Below are 21,287 nucleotides of genomic sequence, written 5' to 3'. Positions count from 1 at the left end.
ATTTAATCCTTTTTAAGTTATATTTTTATATTCACAAAAATATAAATAGCAGGGATTTCTGTTTGTTTTTACTTCCAAAGTCCAAGCAGAATTCACCATGTTCTCCAAGTATTCCTTCTCAGCAGGGCTCTTTGACGCACTTTATCCATCAGAATGTGTAGAGGGACTGGCATCTGAGTCACTTAACTTGGTCATCTGAAACACATACATGAACACATAATTACAGTATAAACTCGGGCTGGAGAGATGGCTCAGAGGTTAAGAGCACTGGCTGCTCTTCCAGAGGTCCTGAGTTCAATTCCCAGCAACCACATGGTGGCTCACAACCATCTGTACTGAGATCTAGCACCCTCCTCTGGCGTGCAGGCATACATCGAGGCAGAATGTTGTATACATAATAAATAAATAAATAAATAAATAAATAAATAAATAAAAATTACAGTATAAACTCTGTATTCATCTTTGGGTGTATTTGATATGTTTTATTTTTTGAGCTCCAGTTATATTAAACAGTTGCAGTTTGTAACAAGGATCAGTCTGAGTACGGGAATTTTTTCATTATGGATAATGAAAGAATAATTTCAATTTTCTCAGATGTGGATAAATGTAGAAATGTGGGAATTAGCAGATGACATCACCATCAAAGTGCCAGACGCATACCCGTGTTTGTACTCCCAGAGTCTGTCCATGACTCCAACCTGAAGAGATGATTTCAAGGGGAAAATATCTTATCTAGTTCAGACTTCTAAAGACTTGTTTGTAAACATAAATCACAAATCAAATTTGAAAGTTGCTTGTAACTCTTAAAGTTAAGCAGTATCCTGTTTCTTTTTTCAACCTCTTGTGTATAAATGTAACTATATTAGCCTCTTGTGTATAAATTAACTATTTTTTTAAAAGGTTCTCTCCTGTTGGGGAAAATTGTTTTTGTTTGCTGTTCTGAGACAGGGTATCATTTGGTACCCCTTGGCCAGCCTAGAACTCAGAGATCCCCTGCCTCTTCCTCCTAAGTGCTGGGATTAAAAGCATGTGCCCATGCCAGCAGGAAAAGTCATTGGATTAAAATACTGATTAGATGATGAAACCAAAACCTCATGTTTAGACTTTACATAACTGATAAGTAGTTTTTATGTACAAGCAGATATTAAACCAGACATGTCATAAGACTGTTACTCTTCGTATCTTACCCTGGGTTTGTTTCTACATTTGTTTGAAAACATTATTCGAATTGTTGGTAGGTATGCCAAGACAAAGATTCAGAGTAAACAATGCTAGCTATTAGAATGACACTGAGATAGCTGTTTGTATTTGGTAAGCCTGTGACTAAGCAGGAAACCAAACACATTTTAACTCCTGGCCTTTCTGTTTTAATTTAATCTCATATGTCGTCAGAATGCCTAGGTTTAAATTCTAACCCCACCACCTCTCAGCTGTCAAGTTACTTAATCTCTGTGCCTCAATTTTCTCCTCTTAAAATAGGAATGATGATAACAGTAATGGAGCCTACCTCACAGGGTTGTGTATATCACATAAGATAGCCAGGGAAACCAATTGTAATGGTTCCAAGCACAGAGTAAATACTAGCTAGGTATAATAATATTACATGAGTCTATTTTAATATAATAGGTGTTTGTTATTTTTATTTAAATTGTCACTTTTTCTATTTTTTATATTTTTAAAATATAACAATTTTATGTCAAATATTGTTAATGTACATTGATTCTTCTTTGGGGGGGTTGAAATACTACTTTAATATCTTAACTGTTCTATAGGTCAAAATTCCAGGGGGCTGGAGAGATGGCTCAGTGGTTAAGAACATTACCTGCTCTTCCAAAGGTCCTGAGTTCAATTCCCGGCAACCACATGGTGGCTCACAACCATCTGTAATGAGGTCTGGTGCCCTCTTCTGGCCTGCAGACATACACACAGATAGAATATTGTATACATAATAAATAAATAAATATTTTAAAAAGAAATTCCAATGTGATACCACTGGGTTAAATGCAAGGATTGCCAGAGTTATGCTTCCTTTTACAAGATGGCAATATTCTGTGGATCCATCCTTTATCTCCAAAGCCAAACAGTTTCTTGAGTATGTCTCAAATTGTACTTCTCTTGAATTTGCTATTGGTTTCTTCTAAAGTTAAGCTTTATGATGACATTTTATATTCATAAGTAACCCAAGAGATTTTTCTGTATTTCAAAGTCTTCTGACTAGGAACTTTAAATTACATCTATAACTCAAAGTGGGAACATTTCCATATATTCCAGAGATTAAGTTGATTGATATTTTTAAGTTAATAACTCAGATTCCCCAGTCAAAAGAACATAAATGAAGATAATTCATTGTTTAAGAATTAAATCCTTATATCATAAATGTCATTGGTATCGAAAAATTGTTTTGTATCATTAAAGTTTATGTCCAGAAATGGAGAGATGGTTCAAAGGTTAAGAGAACTGACTGCTCTTCCAGAGATCCTGAGTTCAATTCCCCGCAACTACATGGTGGGTCTATACTGGGATCTGATGCCCTCTTCTGGCATAAAGTCATGATTGCAGATAGAGCACTCATATACATAAAATAAATGTCTTTTTTTAAAAAATTATGTCCATAAATAAAATAAAAATTCTACAATGGGTATAATCTCAGTTGTGTTTCAGAATACGTACAGCATACCTCATAATTCTATATATTCCTATGAGCCATTCATTTTAATTATGATCTGATAATGGTTCTGAGTACATTACGGGGAAATAAGTTTCTTCTTCGGGTGCTAACCTTAAGTCAAGATTACAGTTTTTCTAATGTCTTTTTTTTTTTTCTTGTGTCACATAAGAATGTGAGCTAGCATGTGTTAAATCACTATTTCTTGACTTGCAGACTGTTTATGCTTAGCTAGCTCTTTTGAACTGCACGTCCACAGTGCATTGTACATGTCCCACATCAGACTCACTGCTAATATTGCAACTCATCCTCAGTCCTTTCTCCTCATTCTGCATATCAAACTAGATTCAGCACCTCCTTCATTCCCCAGTGGAGCACTCCCATTCAGCTATCCCGGATGGAGACATCCGTCCCGAACACTGGTTTCCATAATTATCCATTCTGTCTCCTGCTTGCCTAATACTTTATACAAAACTGGGCCACGATCTGCTTTGAACTATGTTGCCAGCCCTTCCCCAGCTTGTTCACACTGTTGCTTCCGTGACCTACAGCAGCACCAGTGGCTCCTGAAGTGACCCTTGCTAAGCAGCCGCTGGGCATCGGGGAGGGTTCCCAAGGGAAAGATTGTGACTGTTCCCTCTGGTTGTACTCCTTTTCAAAGTAGCTGTTTGGTGCATGGAGTGAGTTAAAATTTCCCTTTTCATCTATGAATTATAGATGAAATTATATTTTTAATAATTACACGGCCAAAGTTTCTGTTTCTGTGCTATTATTTCACTGTTTTTATTAACAAGTCAGTGCTCTTTGCCTTATCCCTCTTATTTTGTTTTAATTTTAAAATGTTTTCCTTGATTATAGAAATGTTTAATTCTGAATTATGAGATGAAGTGGTTGTAACCTGTATATTATACTTCATATTCTAACTATTGAATAAAGTCTGTATTTTTCACCCCCAAATCAAATTTTTTTTTAATTATTACTTGTAGATTATAGAAAAACAATAATGAGGAAGGTCTGTTTATACTCAACCTGGCATGCCTGCCACTTGATCAACAAAGGTAATGATTCTTTAAAAAATCAGATTTGGGGCACTGAAGAGATGGCACAGTGGCTAACAGCCCTGGTTGTTTTTCCACGGGACCCAGTTAAATTCCCAGCACCCACATGGCAATGATCTTAAAACTAGTTCCAGGCATGTGATGCCCTCTTCTGGATTCTGCAGGTGCCACATGCACATGCTGTACCAACATGCATCCAGGCAAAATACTAATACACAAAATAATTAACATCTAGGCAGAGGGTGTCGCTGGAGTTCAGTGACAGGACACTTGCTGTGGATTTGAGCTCTGGCACTGGAGAATAGTGTTTATAGAGAGAAAGAACTAGAAGTCCATATTCCTTCACTTGAGTATGTGCAGTGTGCAGCAAGTGCAGCTGAAGTTGTTTCCCTGATTCCATTTGAAAGACCGTCTTTACAGCTCCTCTCCTAGTACATCCCAGAATGATGGCTGGAATCAACATTCATGTTCCCCTCTTTCAGTGTTGGCCAGTTTGATGGAAAAGACAAGATAGAATGGAGAAATCCCCAAAAGGCTTAATAGAAAGGTAGAAGTAAATTGTATCCACATTCTCTTCCAAATCTATTTAACCCTTGTCTACAAATCCGTACCTGTTCTCCGTGACTCTTGTATATATGCGTGCATGAACTGAAGTCCAAACAGCTCCCTTTCCTCCTCTCCTTCTGTGATGTCACTGGGAGGGAGGGTCACTTCCAGTCTCAGCGGGTTGTCTCGAAAGTTGACAAACCTAGCAGTTCAGCCGAAAACAGTGTTTCTATAGGTGCCATAGAAGTGCATGTGCTTTTATTTCCCGGGAGAAAGATCAAATGACAGCGTGCTGAATTACTATTTTCCACTATTCTCAATAACTGATTATCTTGCTGGGATCTAATATACCCAAGAAGAAAAAGTATCTTTTCCCTCCAAAGCTCACAAAGGCAACTATTAGCTCATAGCATGTATTTAATGTGATGAGAACAAGTATAATATATGATTAATGCTATGAATATAGGTCATGACTGTTTTTATGGATGGATGCCATAATCATGGAATGCAAACTAAAGTTGCTGGATAGGCCGATGAATGAAGGGCTTCTGTTGTGGAGGTTTTGAGTTTGGGTATCCAGTGCCTCATTCCATCAGAAAATTACATTTTGGAGAGAATTTTCTTGGCTTTCTAATAAGTATCAAAAAGAAAAAAGTCTGCTTTCTCTAGGCTGATACAATTACCAGTGCCTACTCGTAGTTATCCAGAAGGAAGATGATCACTGTTTTGTTCTTTGTGTTTTGTATTGTAGAGCATTTGTTAGCAGTATAAAGAGAATTTTCATCATATTGTCACCAACAAAAGACATTTCTTTAAACTGATAAACCCCAGTACCATTTTAGTTTCAAGAATTATTTCTTGAATAATCTAGATTGTTGTTACCTGAATCACACTTATGAAACTAGTAAAACATTATGTTTAAAATATACACTCTCAAGCTGAAGAGATAGCTCAATAGTTACAAGCATTAGCTGCCCTTACAGAGGACCCAAGTTCAATTCCCAGCACCCACATGGCAACCCAGCCCTCTGTAACTCCAGTTCCAAGAGATCCAATGCCCTCTTCTGGCCTCCATGGGCACCAGGCACATAAGTGGTGTGCAAGCAAAACACCCACACACAAAAGGAAAATTTAAATATACATACACATCAATCACAACCCAGATGTGTCAGTCAGGATCTGGGTTCCCCCGTCTTACCTCCAAGGGTAAGTGTGTCACGCTGCAGTTACATTCTCTCACCTCAGATTTGCCATCTCTTCCATGCAGCCTGGAATATCTTGCAGCTTATTGTTACTGAGAACAAGAGTCCCCAAGTTTTTCATATTTCTGATTGTTTCCGGCAGGCAAGCTATTTCATTCCTCTGCAGCCACAATGTGTGTAAACTTTGCATTCTGGAGAATTAAAATTTTGTATATTAGATCCTTGAATATAAAAAGCTGGCCTCATCAGATTATAATATTTAACATTCAATTATTTAATTAATTTACTTCATTAAATTAATTATTTAGCATTTAGTAAAATTATTTGTTTAACAGACTTCATTCTTTCCTGTCAACTAATTGTCAGGGGAGCTACATCAGGGAACTCACTGAAGGCTAGCTGTCATGCCGCAGCAGAAATGAGAATATTTGCACTGTACATTTTTCATAGTTCTCTAAATAAACAGCTATAAATGTCACTTAAGATGAATCTTAAAAATCAGGAATTGATAATATGCCCATTTTGAGCAAGGTGGTATAGACTCAGGTCAAGATTCCTACGTTCAAATCCAACTAACGTCACTCACTGAGACCTGGGCATAGGTGACAAACATCTCTGTATCAGCTTCCTTGTCCTTTAGTACTGTGCACAGAAGTGCCTGGCATGCACCAAGCAATGTGGTTACTGTGGCATGTTCTTGGTAATATCTTGAAAGCAGTAGTTCTCCCCTCCTCAAATCCTTTGCATATTTGGGAGAAATGAAACTCACTGGAAGACTAAGTTTTGACCCAGTTGGGTCTTTTGTAATCATCATGGGCTCCTAGTTGTTCCGTTTATTGTTTCTTATTTTTCATAGGTGGCTTTGAATTTTTGGTAGCATAAAGTAACCTGTAAAGCATAAAGTTACCTTTCTAGGCTGTCAGGGAGTTGTTGAAGGCTGTTACTTCCCATATCCAGCCACTCAAGGGCAGGCATGTTCAACACAGCCAGAGGGATTGTAGTGAAGTGGTTCATACTCAGATCAAGGTGGGTGAGTTTTAGCAGTTTGCTGAGCTGAAGAAGAGAGTGGGTAACACTTGAGCTTTGTTTAGACACGGGAGTCCACAATGATCAAAGCAGAAGGATAACAGGAGCTGGGCATGGTGCACATGCCTGTAATCCCAGCACCAGCACCAGAGCCAAAGGCAGAGGACCGTCCTCTGAGTTCAAGGTCATCATGGTCTACACAATGCATTCCAACACTGCCATGCTACACATAAAGTAAAATGGAAATTTTTTTATTCAAAGATGACCATGTTCCAGGGTTCATAGGCCCTGTGTGTCAAAAGCATCGCCACCCCCAGAAGCATTTCTTGTGTTTACTTTCAGCCAGCTGCTGAGAGTTATATGGGAAAAGTTATTCTTTAAGATAACGGTTACCTTACTGGCTCACTCACACTTGCGATCTCAAACCTCTAACTCACTTGGCCACAATTCTGGGCTAAAGTGCAATGAGTGCCTGCAAATTTTATACCACACAGCGCTGGGCTCAGCTTCAGAAAAAAGATCATGTTATTGTGGTGGTATCTTCTGTCACCCGACTTCTCAGAGCTAGTGCCTGTCCTGAATTTGATATGTCATGACTATGCATGTTTCTTTATACTGTGTTACTATATGGAAGTATTTGCATTTCTAAGTCATTATATTTTTTCATGAAATGTATTTTTCATGAAATGTATTGTTTTATGGTTATCACATTTGAAGATTATATTGGACTGGCTTTTTTTTTTTTACTTTCTTTCAGACTCTTACTGAGATTGTAGTTTTGTATGTATCTTTCGGTTTGCTGGGAGTGTATCAATGTAAGTCCTAGCTGGTCAGGAATGCATAGCCTCAAGCTCACAAAAATCCACCCGCCTCTGTCTTCAGAGCACTAGGTGCAAAGGTGTGCACCACCATGCGTGGATTCTCTCGTCAGTTTTAAATGTATTCATGGGAATGCATAGAACACAAGGTTTTTTTTCACCTAAAATATCTATTAAGTTACTTCCACTCCACACTTTTATTTGAGAAAATTAAATATGTAATTGGCCCACAGTTGCATTTAAATACGTGAATGATTATGATAGCAACCACACAAAGGCAGTGCCATTGTTTCTGTTTTATGAAAATCGCTCAGAGCTCATGTAACTCAATGGACTCAAGTTCTTATAGACCTAAAGTCTCAAAGTTCCTTCCTCTTTATCCTTACTGGGAGTTTGAAGATAGAAGAATTAGCATCTACAGAGCAAACAAAAACAGCCTATCCACTTGGCTGCCAGGGTTCTGTATTTTGAATTCCTTCTGTACCATCTGCACCATGAAGTACACAAATACAGAGTTTTGTGGTTAGTGCAGAAAAGCAGAATGAGGGAGCTGAGGAGACGGCTTAGTGGGGAAGCTGCTCGCTGTGTAAGCGTTCCGACCTGAGTTTGGATTCTTAGCACTTAAGTGGAAAGCTGTATATGCGCAATCTGAAACCCCAGTGCTGGGAAGCAGAAACGGAAGAGTCCAAGGGGCTTGTGGTTGGGGAAGACACCTGAGAACATCGGGCAGATGCATACATACATACACATACACACACGTGCGCGCACACACAGGTACATATGTGCACACGGACACAGGAAGCTGCATGATTCCATCTGACAGGTGATGCTGTTTCTCTAGCTTTTTAATTCAAGCCATAAGTAAAAATGCATTTCTGAAAACTGTTATCAGACTTCTCCAATGAGTCAGTGTGGAGTATAAAAAGGTGTTTATGTTAACAGGTACATATACTAGTGAGGTAGATACAATTTAATGTCTGACAGAGAAATCTTCAGTTGCTGACCCCTCAGTACTAGAATCCTTTTTATTGTTGTTGTTTTTTTTTTTTCTGAGGTAGGTTTGCATTCTGTAGCCTTGACTAGCCCGCAACTTGCTATGTAAACCAGGCTAGCTGAGAACTCAAAGAGCTCTACCTGCCTCTGCTTCCCAAGTGCTGGGATTAAAAGCCATCAAACCTGTCTAGAATATTTTCATTATAGAATATTGAAAAGATAATAAATCTGCCTAACAACCTTACATGGAAAACATAAATCTAATATAAGAGGTTGTGTCCAAGGACACATAGTTAGCTACTTGGAGGACACACTGTGACATTAAATAATCTTTGAGTCAGATCTCAGAATAGTATTTCGAATATTTTAGTAGTAGTTTCCTCTGAAAATTGAAATATTCCAACCAGCAGGGAAGTTCCATAAGCCAACAGATAAACAACTCAGCTCCAGGAAGTACCTGAAACTGAGTGAGAATTGCGAGTTCAAGGCCAGCCTAGATAGAATAGGGAGTTCTGTAGGGAGTTCAAGGTCAGAGTGAGCTGCACTGTGAGACTGCCTCACAACAGACAGACAGACAGACAAAAAAGCCTCAAGGTCCAAGGCTATAGCTCAGTAGCAGTATGTCTGCTCAGCATGCATGAGACCCTGGGCTCAATCCCTAGCAGATGAAATAATCAAGCATGTGTGAGGAACCATTACAGGAACCTAGGCTTCTCCTTGTTATGGGATCTTAAATTAAATAAAGTTCTGTCTTCTCTCCAAAGAGATAATAATGCAGGACAGTAACAATGGAGGAACCTTTTGTGCCAAGTAGAGTTTGTTCTAAGAAAAAACTTGCCTTCTGCTAGGAAATACTTTTCACTAAGAATGTCTTTCCTAAAACAAAATTCATAACAGTGCTTCACGAGTTTTGTTTTATTTTGTGTTTTCCCAACAGCCACATGCCCAAGAAGCAGACTATTAGTAGATGCAAACAAAACAGACATTGGGACCTTCTGACCTCTGGAGGGAGGTCACTGAGATCTCTGTTCACAGCCAGTTCTAGCTTCTCCAAGCTGGCACAGTTGCTCAGCTCTTTGGGGACGGCCTTGATTTTGTTGTAGCTAAGAATCAGTTCCTGCAGCCTGGTGAGCAGTCCTGCACAAAACAACAGCAACAACACTAAGTAGCAACAATACACAATAGTGCTTCCTGTCACTAAGTGCTGCTTACAGACTTCACTTATTGGCAAAGTCAGTTATTCTCGTCTTCAAGCCAGGGGCAAATTTCTCATGCCATAGGAGAGGTGCTGGGATTTCCATTCTGCTTTATCTATTCTGCTTTATATATACTGGATCAAGGTGACTGTGGATGGTACAGAACCTGCCTAGCATGTACCAGACCCTGGGTGAAGCCCACTCTGTGACTCTGGCAGGCTCTGCCCTTCTTCCCAATTCCCTCTGCCTTGCTATAAACCGTTAGATTACATTCCTAAAGCTAGCCACAAAGGTGTATTCCCTTATTTAGCCACTTCCTCCTCCTGAGGCCTTCTACCAAGAGCCAGCAATCAAAACTCGACTTTGACTCACCTAGTTAACATTCCCAGTTAAAATTTTACATTTATAAACCACCATTTGGCCGGGCGGTGGTGGCGCACGCCTTTAATCCTAGCACTTGGGAGGCAGAGGCAGGCGGATCTCTGTGAGTTCGAGACCAGCCTGGTCTACAAGAGCTAGTTCCAGGACAGGCTCCAAAAACCACAGAGAAACCCTGTCTTGAAAAACCAAAAAAAAAAAAAATAAATAAATAAATAAACCACCATTTGCCTATGGACCACATCTGTCTCTCTATCCAGAGACAGTTCTTTGTCCCTCCAGGGCAATACCCATGTCGCCTTTCCCTCATCCCCTACCCTTTCTGTTTGTTCTCTATCTCCTTTTCCTCCACAGCCTAGCCCATTCCAAACACAGGCCTCCCCTTTTTCTCTTAAGAATTACACCTGCAAGGTCATTTCCTGCTGTTTTCTGCCTGAGTCGGGAAGCAGCCACTCTAACTTCTCTTCCCCCTCTTCATAAAGGATCTATGTGAAAACAGGTGGTTGGGTGTAGTTTGTACCTAATACGGGTCCAGGAGGGAGCCCCCACTGTAGGGGAGGCCCCATCATTGGGCTTCATCTCCAACACAAAGCCCCAACACAGAACACAACATCCTGAGCAATTTTTCATCTGGGAACATTTTTCCACCTCTAATGAATCTCTCCCCCTTTATTCCCTTTAGTCTGTTCTAAGATAAATAGGTAAACCAGCAATATTGTTTTAAGAATATACAGCATATTTCCGAAAGCTTTTCTCAACTGAAATTTTGTCTATCACCCCAGTATAAGTTTGAAAATCCCCTGAAGCATTAAGTTAGAGGAAGCGGCAGGGTAAGGGTCTGAAAGAAAAGGCACCTTTGGCAGGTAAACAAAATAGCACAGGAATAAAAGCAATCATCCTTACCAATCCCTTGGGGGATCTCAGAAATTGTGTTTCGAGATAAATCTAGCACAATGAGATTCTGGAATCTTCCAATGAATTCAGGAATTTTCAACAAACCCGTCCTATGAAGTTGCCATTCTTGTAGGTGATTCAGTTTCAGTAAAGAAGAAGGGAGAGTCTACAGTGGAAAACGTGTGGACAGTCATTACCTTGTCTGGATTAGTCTAGCACTGTGCTGCACTGCTATGATAAGATTGCCTGGCTCATTCTAGCTTCACTGCTGTGATATTACGGGATGTAAAAATACACTTGATGATAGTTTTCCCTTAATTGGTGACATTTCCAGGTACTTTGGGCTACTTCTACTCAAACCTTGACTTTTATTATTTTTTTAATTGTTAAAAATTTATTTTCAGTTTCTCACAAGTTATTATTTACTTCATCATTTATTGCTAAACCTTCAAATCTCAACCACAGTAGAATAAACAAAAATATCATATTTTGACTAATAATGCACACAAATCAAGTCCGTTCTAATGAATGATTCTGTAGTATTTATTAGACTATCCAAGAGCATGTACATAATTGAAAATGAGGATATTCTGAAAAATCATTTCAGTAATTTGAATTTCTCTTCCACTTCTATTATTAAGTATTTTAGGAGTTTGTTTGTTTTGAGACAGGGTCTCTCTACAGACCCCTGGGTGTCCTAGAACTCACAATGTAGACCAAGCTGGCATTAAACTCATAGAGATCCACCTGCCTCTACCTCTGCCTCCCAAATGCAGGGATTAAAAGTGTGCGCCATCACTTCCAGCCTATTTTATGAGGTTTTTCAAACCATTTTTTTCTTTAAACTCTGAACTCTATGTCTTTTCCTTTCAAGTCTAAAATAAGCCATAAATAAAATAAGAAAGTTAACTAGGAAACTGACCCCATAGCTAATGATAACTCCAGGTATGAAAAACAAACACTCAGGCAGGTTTTGAAGCCCTTGCAAGAGTTAGTCTATCTGATGTAACTAAGCACACGTGTGCATGTGTGCATGTGTGCTCATACACATGTGAGGGAGAGAGATGTCAATCAGGGGGACACTGGACAAGAAAGGTCCCCTTCCATTCTGGAATCTAAATTGATAGTTTAGCTATGTGATTTGAGTTAGCCTGGCCATCACCACTGTAGAGCACACTGGGATATCTGCTGATTGGGAGGATTTAGAGACTAAGTCTCACAAGGGATTCGAGTTCAGGTGGGATGGGGCAAAGAGATTCTCTGATAAAAAACAATTCATGCACTTACATTTCTTTTCCATTGTTCACGTTGCCCAAATTCACCTGTTCTATTAATAGACTCTCGAACTCTCCTGGTCTTCAATACAGTCTCAGATCCTCTCGGGCCTTCACACAATTCAGAGGCTGGCCAATCAAGAGCAGCTTCTAGAGAGAGCGCTTACCTTCCACTCTTCTTTCTCTATCTTCAAGATGACTCTTCCATCTTCCCTGGTGACCTTTTCTTTCAGCTTGGTTAAGCTTACCCGGTCTTCCCAGATGCGCACCAGCCTAAGACACGGGGACATAGTTTAATTCATAGGCAGTGGCAAGAGCAGCAACACAAAGTCCACCTACATGACTGACACAGCAGTGAAAGGAACAGAGGCCATGCAAATTAAAAACATAGCCACTGAACCCATGCTAACCCATGCAGCAACCGTTCGCCTGATTTCTAGTACCATTGACTCCGTGGTCACCATGGCAGAAAGCCGTCAGGCAGGGCGATGGTTCCTCATTTTTCCCAAACAGTTCTGTTAACTGGAGACCACTCATTCAAACATATGCACTTATGTGGGTCATTCTCGTTCAAACCACCACATCCTCTAACATCTCTTTTGAGTACCTGAGCTGCTCAAGATGGTCCTTTTTAAGTAAATGATAGCCTCCCATTTTCTTCAGGGGCTGGCCCTTTAACAAACCTGCTTTTCTTCACGTTCACCCTCTTCTCATTGTACTGAAGGCCTTTGAGACGTGAGCAGTGTCTTGGATTTACTGACACTATTGATTCAAGGTTGCTTTATTTGTTTTGGTGCTGGGGATAGCACAGTGCCTTGCACGTACTAAGCTCAGTCCTAAGGTTTTAAAAAGTATCACAGTTCTTCTTATATTCTACTTCTAATAGCATCAGTGAGATATGATTCACATGCTATAAAATTCAACCATTTAAAGTATACAAGTCAACGATTTTTTTTTTTTTTTTTAGTTTTTTGAGACAGGGTTTCTCTGTGGTTTTGGAGCCTGTCCTGGAACTAGCTCTTGTAGACCAGGCTGGTCTCGAACTCACAGAGATCCGCCTGCCTCTGCCTCACGAGTGCTGGGATTAAAGGCGTGCGCCACCACCGCCCGGCTCAAGTCAACGATTTTATCTGTAAATTCACAACATCGTGCAACTGTCTCCACTGTCTAATTCCAAAGTATTTTATCACTCAGAAATCCTCCTCAGTCCTCATTAGCAGACATTCCTCATCCCTACATTCCTTCCTGGACACTGCTATTTTTTTTAAGGTTTGTTATGTATACGGCGTTCTACCTGCATGTGCGCATACGTGCCAGAAGAGGGCACCAGATCTCATTATAGATGGTTGCAAGTCACCATGTGGTTGCTGGGAATTGAACTCAGTACCTCTGGAAGAGCTGCCAATGCTCTTAGTCACTGAGCCATCTCTCCAGCCCCTGCTATTTTTTTTTGTACCTATACATTTGCCTGTTCTGTGTTTCATGTCAAAAGGGCAATATGTAAGTGTGCCTGCCCGCTTAACACAATTCCCAGCTCGTCCATGTTATTACTACTAACAGGCAATGCGCTTCCTCTGATGGGAGGATGGCTGTATGGGTCTTTCACATGTGTTTGCCCATCCATCACCGATGGTATGTTTTGCCTCTTCTTATCATGTTGCTAAGGACATTTGTATGCATGCCTCTTTGGGAACTAGTCAATAATGATAAAAGGCCATTGTTTTGGACCAAGCTCTTGACACTGAACCTCAACAAATCAGACTGAAAATTGAAATAAAGCTCTGTGGTGGTCTGAATAAGAATGGGCCCCCTAAGCGCATATATCTGAAGGCTTAGTCATCAGGGAGCGGCGCTACCTGAGAAGAATAAGTGTGTCCTTCTTGGAGGAAGTGGTCACTGGGCATGGGCTTTGGGGTTTCAGATGCTTAAGCCACGCCCAATGTGCCATTCTCTTCTGCTGCGTGCAGATTCGGGTTTAGAACTCTCTGCTCCTTCTCCAGCACCATGTATGCTGCACTCTGTCGTGTTCCCCACTAAGATGATAATGGACTAAACCTCTGAAACTGTAAGCAAGCCCTAATTAAATGCTTTCTCTTAGAAAAGCTGCCTTGGTCATGATGTCTCTTCACAGCAATAGAACAGCGACTAAGACAAGCCCCATGTCACAGAAATAAAATAAAAGAGTTCTCTGGCCTTCTGAAAAATCACGACAGGTGACAGCCACTTTCCCCACCAAAGTAGTTCCCATTGGTTTAGGAATGAATTCCCCTCGGCCGTAATCCTAACACATAATCCTCAAGGTAGCATGAGGTAGTCTGATAGGACCCAGCTGTTAATTTTTAAAGTTTTGTCTTCATGTCTTGGTTTTATAGGAAAAATAGCTTTGGAATGGCCAAGCTTTCTTATGTTCTATGATTTTTTTTTCCTTTTTTCCCAGCCCCTTTCTGTATTTAAAAGCAATCTGTTCTTACTTGGCTTCATAGAGTGAGTGCTGCCTAACTCTTGATCAGCATTCTGCCTATTGGAAATCTTTTGAAACTGGAACTATGGGGACAGGCGGAGTTAGTAAAATGGGCCAGAGTCCGGATCCCCAGCACCAGGGTGAACCCATGACATCTGAAAGGATGGGAGATAGGAGGATGCCCAGGCTCATGGGGCAGCCAGCCTAGCTGAGTTACAAGTTCAGTGAGAGATCTTGTGATAAAAATTATCATAATAATAAAGTGGGCAGTGACTGAGGAAGGCACTTGTGTTTACACGCTCACACTCACATGCACACACAATGTGCATGTACATATAAGCTTATAAGGTGGAGAGTGACGGAGGAGGGCGGAGGACATTCACCTCTGATCTCCACTTGCATACACACGTGTACACTTGCACGTACCAACATGAACACCTACGCACACACACATGCACATGCCCCCCCGCCACATGTACACATCTTTGAAATTAATTGCAATTTAACCTTTCACCGATTGTATATTTTTATTTCTGGGACTATATTCCTAGGAGAATTTCTGAGCCATGTTACAACTTCCCGATGAACCAACGGAACGGCATAGCCTCAACTTCACAGTCTGACTACTTGCTCTCCACAGCTCTGTCTCACTGTGTTCGCTGACCTCAAACTCACGGTCCTCCTGCTTCTGCTTCCCAAGGGTCCGAATTATAGGTGTGCACCACCACACCTGGCAAAACCAAGTTTTATCATGATATGACATGATTTTGCAATGGAATTGTTTTAAGGTTAATAGAAAGTGGTTTTTGAGGCTTTCATGGTATTTATTTCCTGGAAAGATAATCCAAACCCTTGAGAGGTGGAAGCAGATGGGTCTCCGTGAGTCCAAGGACACAAGCTCTCTCTCTCTCTCTCTCTCTCTCTCTCTCTCTCTCTCACACACACACACACACACACACACACACACGCCCAAAGGGAGCTAATTGGAGGGCTAAACCACACACAGGAGTTGGCAGAGGGAGGTGAACAGAAGCTGAGTCTTACAGGGTGGAGTTGGTGCTTTGGCTACTTTTGCAAACACCACCCCCACAGGGGCAGCTTGAAGTGTTTAGTGGACACAATCCTGAAAATTAGACTGTCCCAGAAGCCAGACTTCAATGGGTGGTGCGGGAGAATTGTCTGTACTCTGTCAATCATGTTATAAATAAACGCTGACTGGCCAGGTAGGAAATAGAGGCGGGAAAACCAGACAGGAAGTAGAAATGATGTAATGAGAACAGGAGAATTCTGGGAAGGAGGAAGTTGATTCCTCCCACTCCTGCCCAGACCACCGGAGCAGCAGGATGTGATCCGCCTCACTGAAAAAAGGTACTGAGCCACATGGCTAACATACATCAGAAAAATAGGTTAATCAAGATGTGAGAGTTAGCCAGTGAGAGGCTAGAGCTAATGGGCCAATCAGCTTTATAACTTACAGGGATTTATGTGTGATTTTTCTCTGGGACTAAACAGCTGGGGGTACCTGGTGGGAGGACAAAAACCCCAACAACAGGGTCCCTGTTCATGTTACAAATGGGTGTTTAGTGGGTTTCAGTTTTCACACGCAAACATCCTCTTGTTCCTCTTAACACTTAATCCCATCTGAATCAGTTATTTCCTTAATTAAGAAAACTTCCAGATGGCTGGAACAATGGTTCAGTGGTTAACAGCACTGGCTGCTTTTCCAGAGAACTAGGGTCCAATTCTTCAGCACTCACGTGACAGCTCGGAACCATCTGTAACTCCAGTCCCAGGGGGTGTGGCACCCCCTCTTCTGGCCTCTGAAGGCACTGCCTGGAAGAGGTATACAAACATACAGGCAGGCAAAACACTCACGCACATAAAATAATAATAAAGAAAAATGAAAGACTATTTTGGGAGAGATGGTCCAGTTGTTAAGAGCACTTAATGCTCTTCCAGAGGCTCCAGATTCAGTTCCCAGCACCCACATGGCAACTAGCAACTGTCAATAACTTCAGTTCCCGGGGACTCAGTGCCCTCTTCTGGTCTCCATGGATATGCACACATATGGTAGACCAACCGGCAGTCAAATGCTCATATATGCAAAATAAAAATAAAGCATCTTAAAGAAGATTATTTTGTGTTTTCTATCAAATTCAGTGGAGCTCTTGCTAAATGATCTTTCTATAATGACGAGATTATAAATTCCCACTAATCCGAGATAAAATGTCTTACGTACTTGTGCTGAAAGTCCTTCTCTCGTTTCACATCTTCATTGTGTTTCTTTATCCTTTCTTCCCAGACTTCCTTTACAGCATTGACGGCCCCGGTACAAACCAGATTTTCTGTCATGATTTTTCCTCATCGTAGTCAAGTCATCTAGTTCATTAAGTGTTGAAAAGCTGGGTCACAGGCCGCTCAGAAAAGACCTATGTGTGTGAGAGAGAGAAGGAAGCATCCTGCTTCAGAATGCTAGATGCCGTAGCAATCACAGAGGTGATGTTCGTTGAGCAACTGTATTTCCCCAAACTATATTTATTATTCACCCACCCTTCCCTTCCTTCCTTCTTCCATTCACTGTTTATTCAGAAATAGGGTTCACTGTGTTGCCCAGTTTGGCCTCAAGCTTCTGGGCTAAGGCAGCCCTCCTGCTTTGGTTTCCTGCATAGCTGGAACTACAGGTGCCGCACCAGTATGCCCAGATAGTCTACATGTGTTTGGACGCAATATCTTACTTTCAACCCATGTAAAATATGATGTGAACATTTTTGTTGCCTTTAATATTCACATGAGGAGACCAAATCTTAACAGAGCATATGTAGTTGGGCGGTGGTAGCACACGTCTTTAATCCTGGCACTCAGGGAAGCAGAGACAGGTGGATCTCTGTGAGTTCGAGGTCAGCCTGGTCTACACAGCAAGTGCCAGGATAGGCTCCAAAAGCTACAGAGAAACCCTATCTGTGGGGGAGGGGGGAGCGCATGTGGTAGAGCAAGAACTGCTGCCCAATCTATCTCCTTTGCTACCTTGTCATTCATAAAAATGAAAACTTGCAATCAGACTTGCATCCAACTTGGGAAAGCGATTAACAACGGATACATAAGTGTAGGGCCCTGAAGATGGCTCAGCAGGTAAAGATGCTTACCCCCAAGTCTGACAACCTTCAGAGGATCCAAGCTCCAGCTGTGTCTACCATATAGGGCTTTCACACGTTAAACCTGATTTGTTTTTTTTTTTTTTTTTTTAAATATTTATTTTGTATACACATGTATGCCGCAGGCCAGAAGAGGGCACCAGACCTCATTACAGATGGTTGTGAGCCACCATGTGGTTGCTGGGAATTGAACTCAGGACCTTTGGAAGAGCAGACAACGCTCTTAACCACTGAGCCATCTCTCCAGCCCGTTTGTTTTGTTTTTTAAAGATGACTAGAGAGACAGCACAATGATTAAGAGCATTTGCTCCTCTTCCCAAGGACAGAAGTTTGGTTCTCAGCACCCACATCATGAAGTTCCCCACTGCCTGGAACTCCTGGAGACGTGATGTCATCTCTGGCCTCCAAAGATATGCACACATGTGCGTGCACACACACACACACACGATATACAATCTCACAGAAATGCACACATGCGTTTCAAAAATAAATAACTTTTTTAGTAATTCAAGAGAAAGAGTAGCAGAACTATTAGAAAGTAGAAAGTGGCTCACAGAGAAGACAGAAAGTTCAGAGAGGCCACAGGAAGTGCAACTGTGGCCAGAGTCGCTACATGCATGCATCAGTGTGTTGTAGTGAAACTCATTGCTTACACTTAACACATACCAATTAGAAGAAAGAAAAAAAAAAGCAGTTAAATGGGAATAATAAGATGGAAAAAACCCAGGAAATCCAAATGACAAAAAAATCATGAATTGTAGCAAACCTTAGGATTCTGTAGATTAAACCATAATAAACTATCTACACACATCCTGTCACAATATTGATCGTAACAGACTGACTCTACCAAGTATCAGTAAAAGTCTGAATGAGGAACTTTCCCCTAGTGCTGTGCATTGGTAGTACTGTGGGTTGGTTGTATCTGGAGAGCATAGATGATATGCAACATGTATACATTCCCACGCAATAACAGTAGAATAGGCCGTCCCTGTGAAATGTGAACAAGTGCCCCCCAAGAATGACTTTTCAAAGTAGCAGAATGACAACGATGACGGTGGTGGTGATGATGATGGTAGTGGTGATGATGATGGTGATGGTGGTGATGATGGTGGTGGTGGTGATGATGGTGGTGGTGGTGATGGTGGTAATGATGGTGGTGGTGATGGTGATGGTAGTGGTGGTGATGGTGGTGATGATGACAATGATAATGGTGGTGGTGGTGATGATAATGATGGTGGTGATTATGGTAGTGGTGGTGGTGGTGATGGTGGTGATGATGACAATGATAATGGTGGTGGTGGTGATGATGATGATGGTGGTGGTGATGGTGGTGGTGATGGTGGTGGTGATGATGATGATGGTGGTGGTGATGATGGTGATGGTGATGATGATGACAATGATAATGGTGGTGGTGGTGATAGCAATAAAGAGCAAATGCTTCCTGGAAATTTACTTTTGCATGGATGCCTTCATTTAGCAGGTGCAGTATGTTTGGCTAACCTTGTCTAAATTACAGATTTTAAATTTAAATTACTCAAGGAGCATGGGGCCACACAGAAAAAGAAACAGAAAAGAGCCGTTAGAAGAAAAAAAATAGGGTTGCTATGCCATTAGAAATATGCAGAAAATCACTAGGATGGGGTACTATCTCTAAGCAAGGCATGAAGCCTACACACTAGAGCTGAGTGGGAAATCTTCTACAGTCAATAAACCTTGCTGTTAGGCATAATGGTACATGTCTGATGGTGGGCTGAGGCAGGAGGATTATACGTTTGAGACCAGCTTGGGATACATAACAACATCCTGCCAAAATAAGAAGAAGGAAGAAAGAAAGAAAGGGAGAATGGATAAAATAAGGAAAGAAAAGTCAGGATGGATAAAAAAAGAGAGGGAGAGACAGTGGGAGGGAAGGAACGTGTACTAGTGACCTAATTCCCTGGGCATGTCACCTATAATTTATGTCTCAGATGTTAATAAAATTGAAGTGACTACTAAATACTTTCAACAACATAAAATAAAAATGAAGAATGTAAGCTACCCCCATATATGTATTGCTTTATTCTATATAAACTCACATTTGTTAACTTATTCCATTGTTTAACATTAAATATTGGTTGTCTCTAATATTAGTTTGCCTAAAACAAAAGATCTGCATCAGAAAGCAACAAGCTCATAACAATGCATTTCTGCATTTAGCTGCTTTGTGGAGGAAAGCTCTTAGCAGCAAGGGAAGCATGCAGACACCACAATAGGAGTCTGCTCCCCAAAGTTTAAAAAAGTCCAAGAATACAACCTTAAATTCTTGCTTCCGGGGAAGCCTGCCTCTTACGTCCTAGAGAATGACAAATATGTGAGCGGTGGCAATCCCCCAAAGGGCTTTAAGTTAAACTCAAGCTCCGGTCTGCATTGGTGCACTTACACACAGTGGAGTCGCCTTTGGCAGTTCACTTATGCAAAAGCAATGGAGGCACCGGTTACGGGAAAGCACTTACCTTTGGGGGAGGCTGCAGGCAACATACCCAGAGCTCCTGATTTCCAGCGAGAAACACGAGGTGGATCCAAATGACTAAAATCCTCTGTCGGGCTGTAACCACAAGTGAAAAGTAATGTCAGCCGAGTTCTAATTATAGCTCACGGACAAGGCTGAGAATAGCGAGAATCACGTGGGGCTTCTGTGCAAAGGTTCAACTGATAACGTCTGCGAGTACGTTGTGTTTAGAAACACTAGGAAACTTTCAGGGAGAACGAGTTCCTTTTTATTTATTTAATTTTAAAGTTTTACGTTTGCGTGGTTGGTGTGTATGCATGGCCGTGCACCACATGAACGTAGCGCCCAGCAGGCCAGAAGTACTGAATTCCCTGGAACTGGAGTTCGGGATGGTTGTGCGCCACCGTGTGGATGCTAGGAATTGGCCCTGGATCTTCTGCAAGAAGAGCAAACTCTCTTTAACCACTGTGCTCTTAACCATGCTATTAACCACTGGAGAGATTCCAGGCCCATGGAGGGAGAACTGTTCCTAAGCCCTAGAAAAACATTCTTTCTAAAAGTCTTTCCACTTTTCATGACTTACAGATTGCATGTATTTCATAGAATGTAATGCATCTATTTGAAGCAAAGCGACTTTAAAATATGCCGATCTGCAACAGAACAAAGCCTTGAGCTAAAGGCACTGACGTGTGAGATAAATGAACAAGAAAGTGTGTCGGGGAACCCCAATTTATGCTACACCTGTGCTTCAGTTTGGGAGCATGCTGAAGGTTGAGTCAAACCATGTTCATCCGCTTGCCTCTTAGGTACACTCCCAAGTCTGGGGCTTCAAATCTAACTTTCAGTTCTTACCTCTCAGTGGTCATCGACAGGACTTAATTCCATGTTCTTAAGAGTTAAACATTTCGTTTTTTAAATTTGTATGCATCTGAACATGAACAAATTTTAAAAGATAACAAATATCATTGTTGCGCTATATTTACACACACATACACAATTGTTCAGTGCTGGCTAGAGCGGAGGCCCTTGCACACGCTAGGCAAGCTCTCTACCAATGAGCTACACCCACAATTCTGTAGAACTACTTATTATCATATTTTGCTAGCATAACATTGTTTCTTTTTTGTTTTTTTTTT

At 41.2% G+C, this 21,287-nt stretch overlaps 1 protein-coding gene across 1 annotated transcript; it reads right to left on the bottom strand.

Annotated features, from left to right (window-relative positions):
• Positions 1 to 141: 141 nt before the first annotated feature.
• Positions 142 to 20,265, bottom strand: Lrrc39 (leucine rich repeat containing 39). Its single transcript, XM_057793050.1, has 10 exons — positions 20,156 to 20,265; positions 16,751 to 16,940; positions 12,218 to 12,323; positions 10,786 to 10,942; positions 9,309 to 9,445; positions 6,379 to 6,524; positions 5,510 to 5,662; positions 4,335 to 4,471; positions 1,823 to 1,911; positions 142 to 195 (listed from the first exon to the last, which is right to left on the bottom strand). The coding sequence occupies exons 2-10, from the start codon at positions 16,861 to 16,863 to the stop codon at positions 142 to 144; spliced, it is 1,092 nt and encodes a 363-aa protein (XP_057649033.1). The 5' UTR covers positions 16,864 to 16,940; positions 20,156 to 20,265.
• Between the last annotated feature and the right edge of the window lie 1,022 nt (positions 20,266 to 21,287).

The sequence above is a fragment of the Chionomys nivalis genome, chromosome 18 (assembly GCF_950005125.1).
Source record: "Chionomys nivalis chromosome 18, mChiNiv1.1, whole genome shotgun sequence".
NCBI classification, from domain to species: domain Eukaryota; kingdom Metazoa; phylum Chordata; class Mammalia; order Rodentia; family Cricetidae; genus Chionomys; species Chionomys nivalis.
Note: the sequence above shows the minus strand (reverse complement) of the source record. Positions and strands in the feature narration are given on the sequence as shown.

Excerpts from the sequence above, each read along its gene's own strand:
- Lrrc39 (XM_057793050.1), bottom strand. The coding sequence starts at position 16,863 with ATGACAGAAAATCTGGTTTGTACCGGGGCCGTCAATGCTGTAAAGGAA. Across the intron at positions 10,943-12,217 it reads TAGAGAAAGAAGAGTGGAAG|ACTCTCCCTTCTTCTTTACT; the intron begins GTAAGCGCTCTC and ends TTTCCACTGTAG. Across the intron at positions 196-1,822 it reads CAGGACCTTTGGAAGAGCAG|ATGACCAAGTTAAGTGACTC; the intron begins GTAATGTTCTTA and ends TATGTGTTTCAG.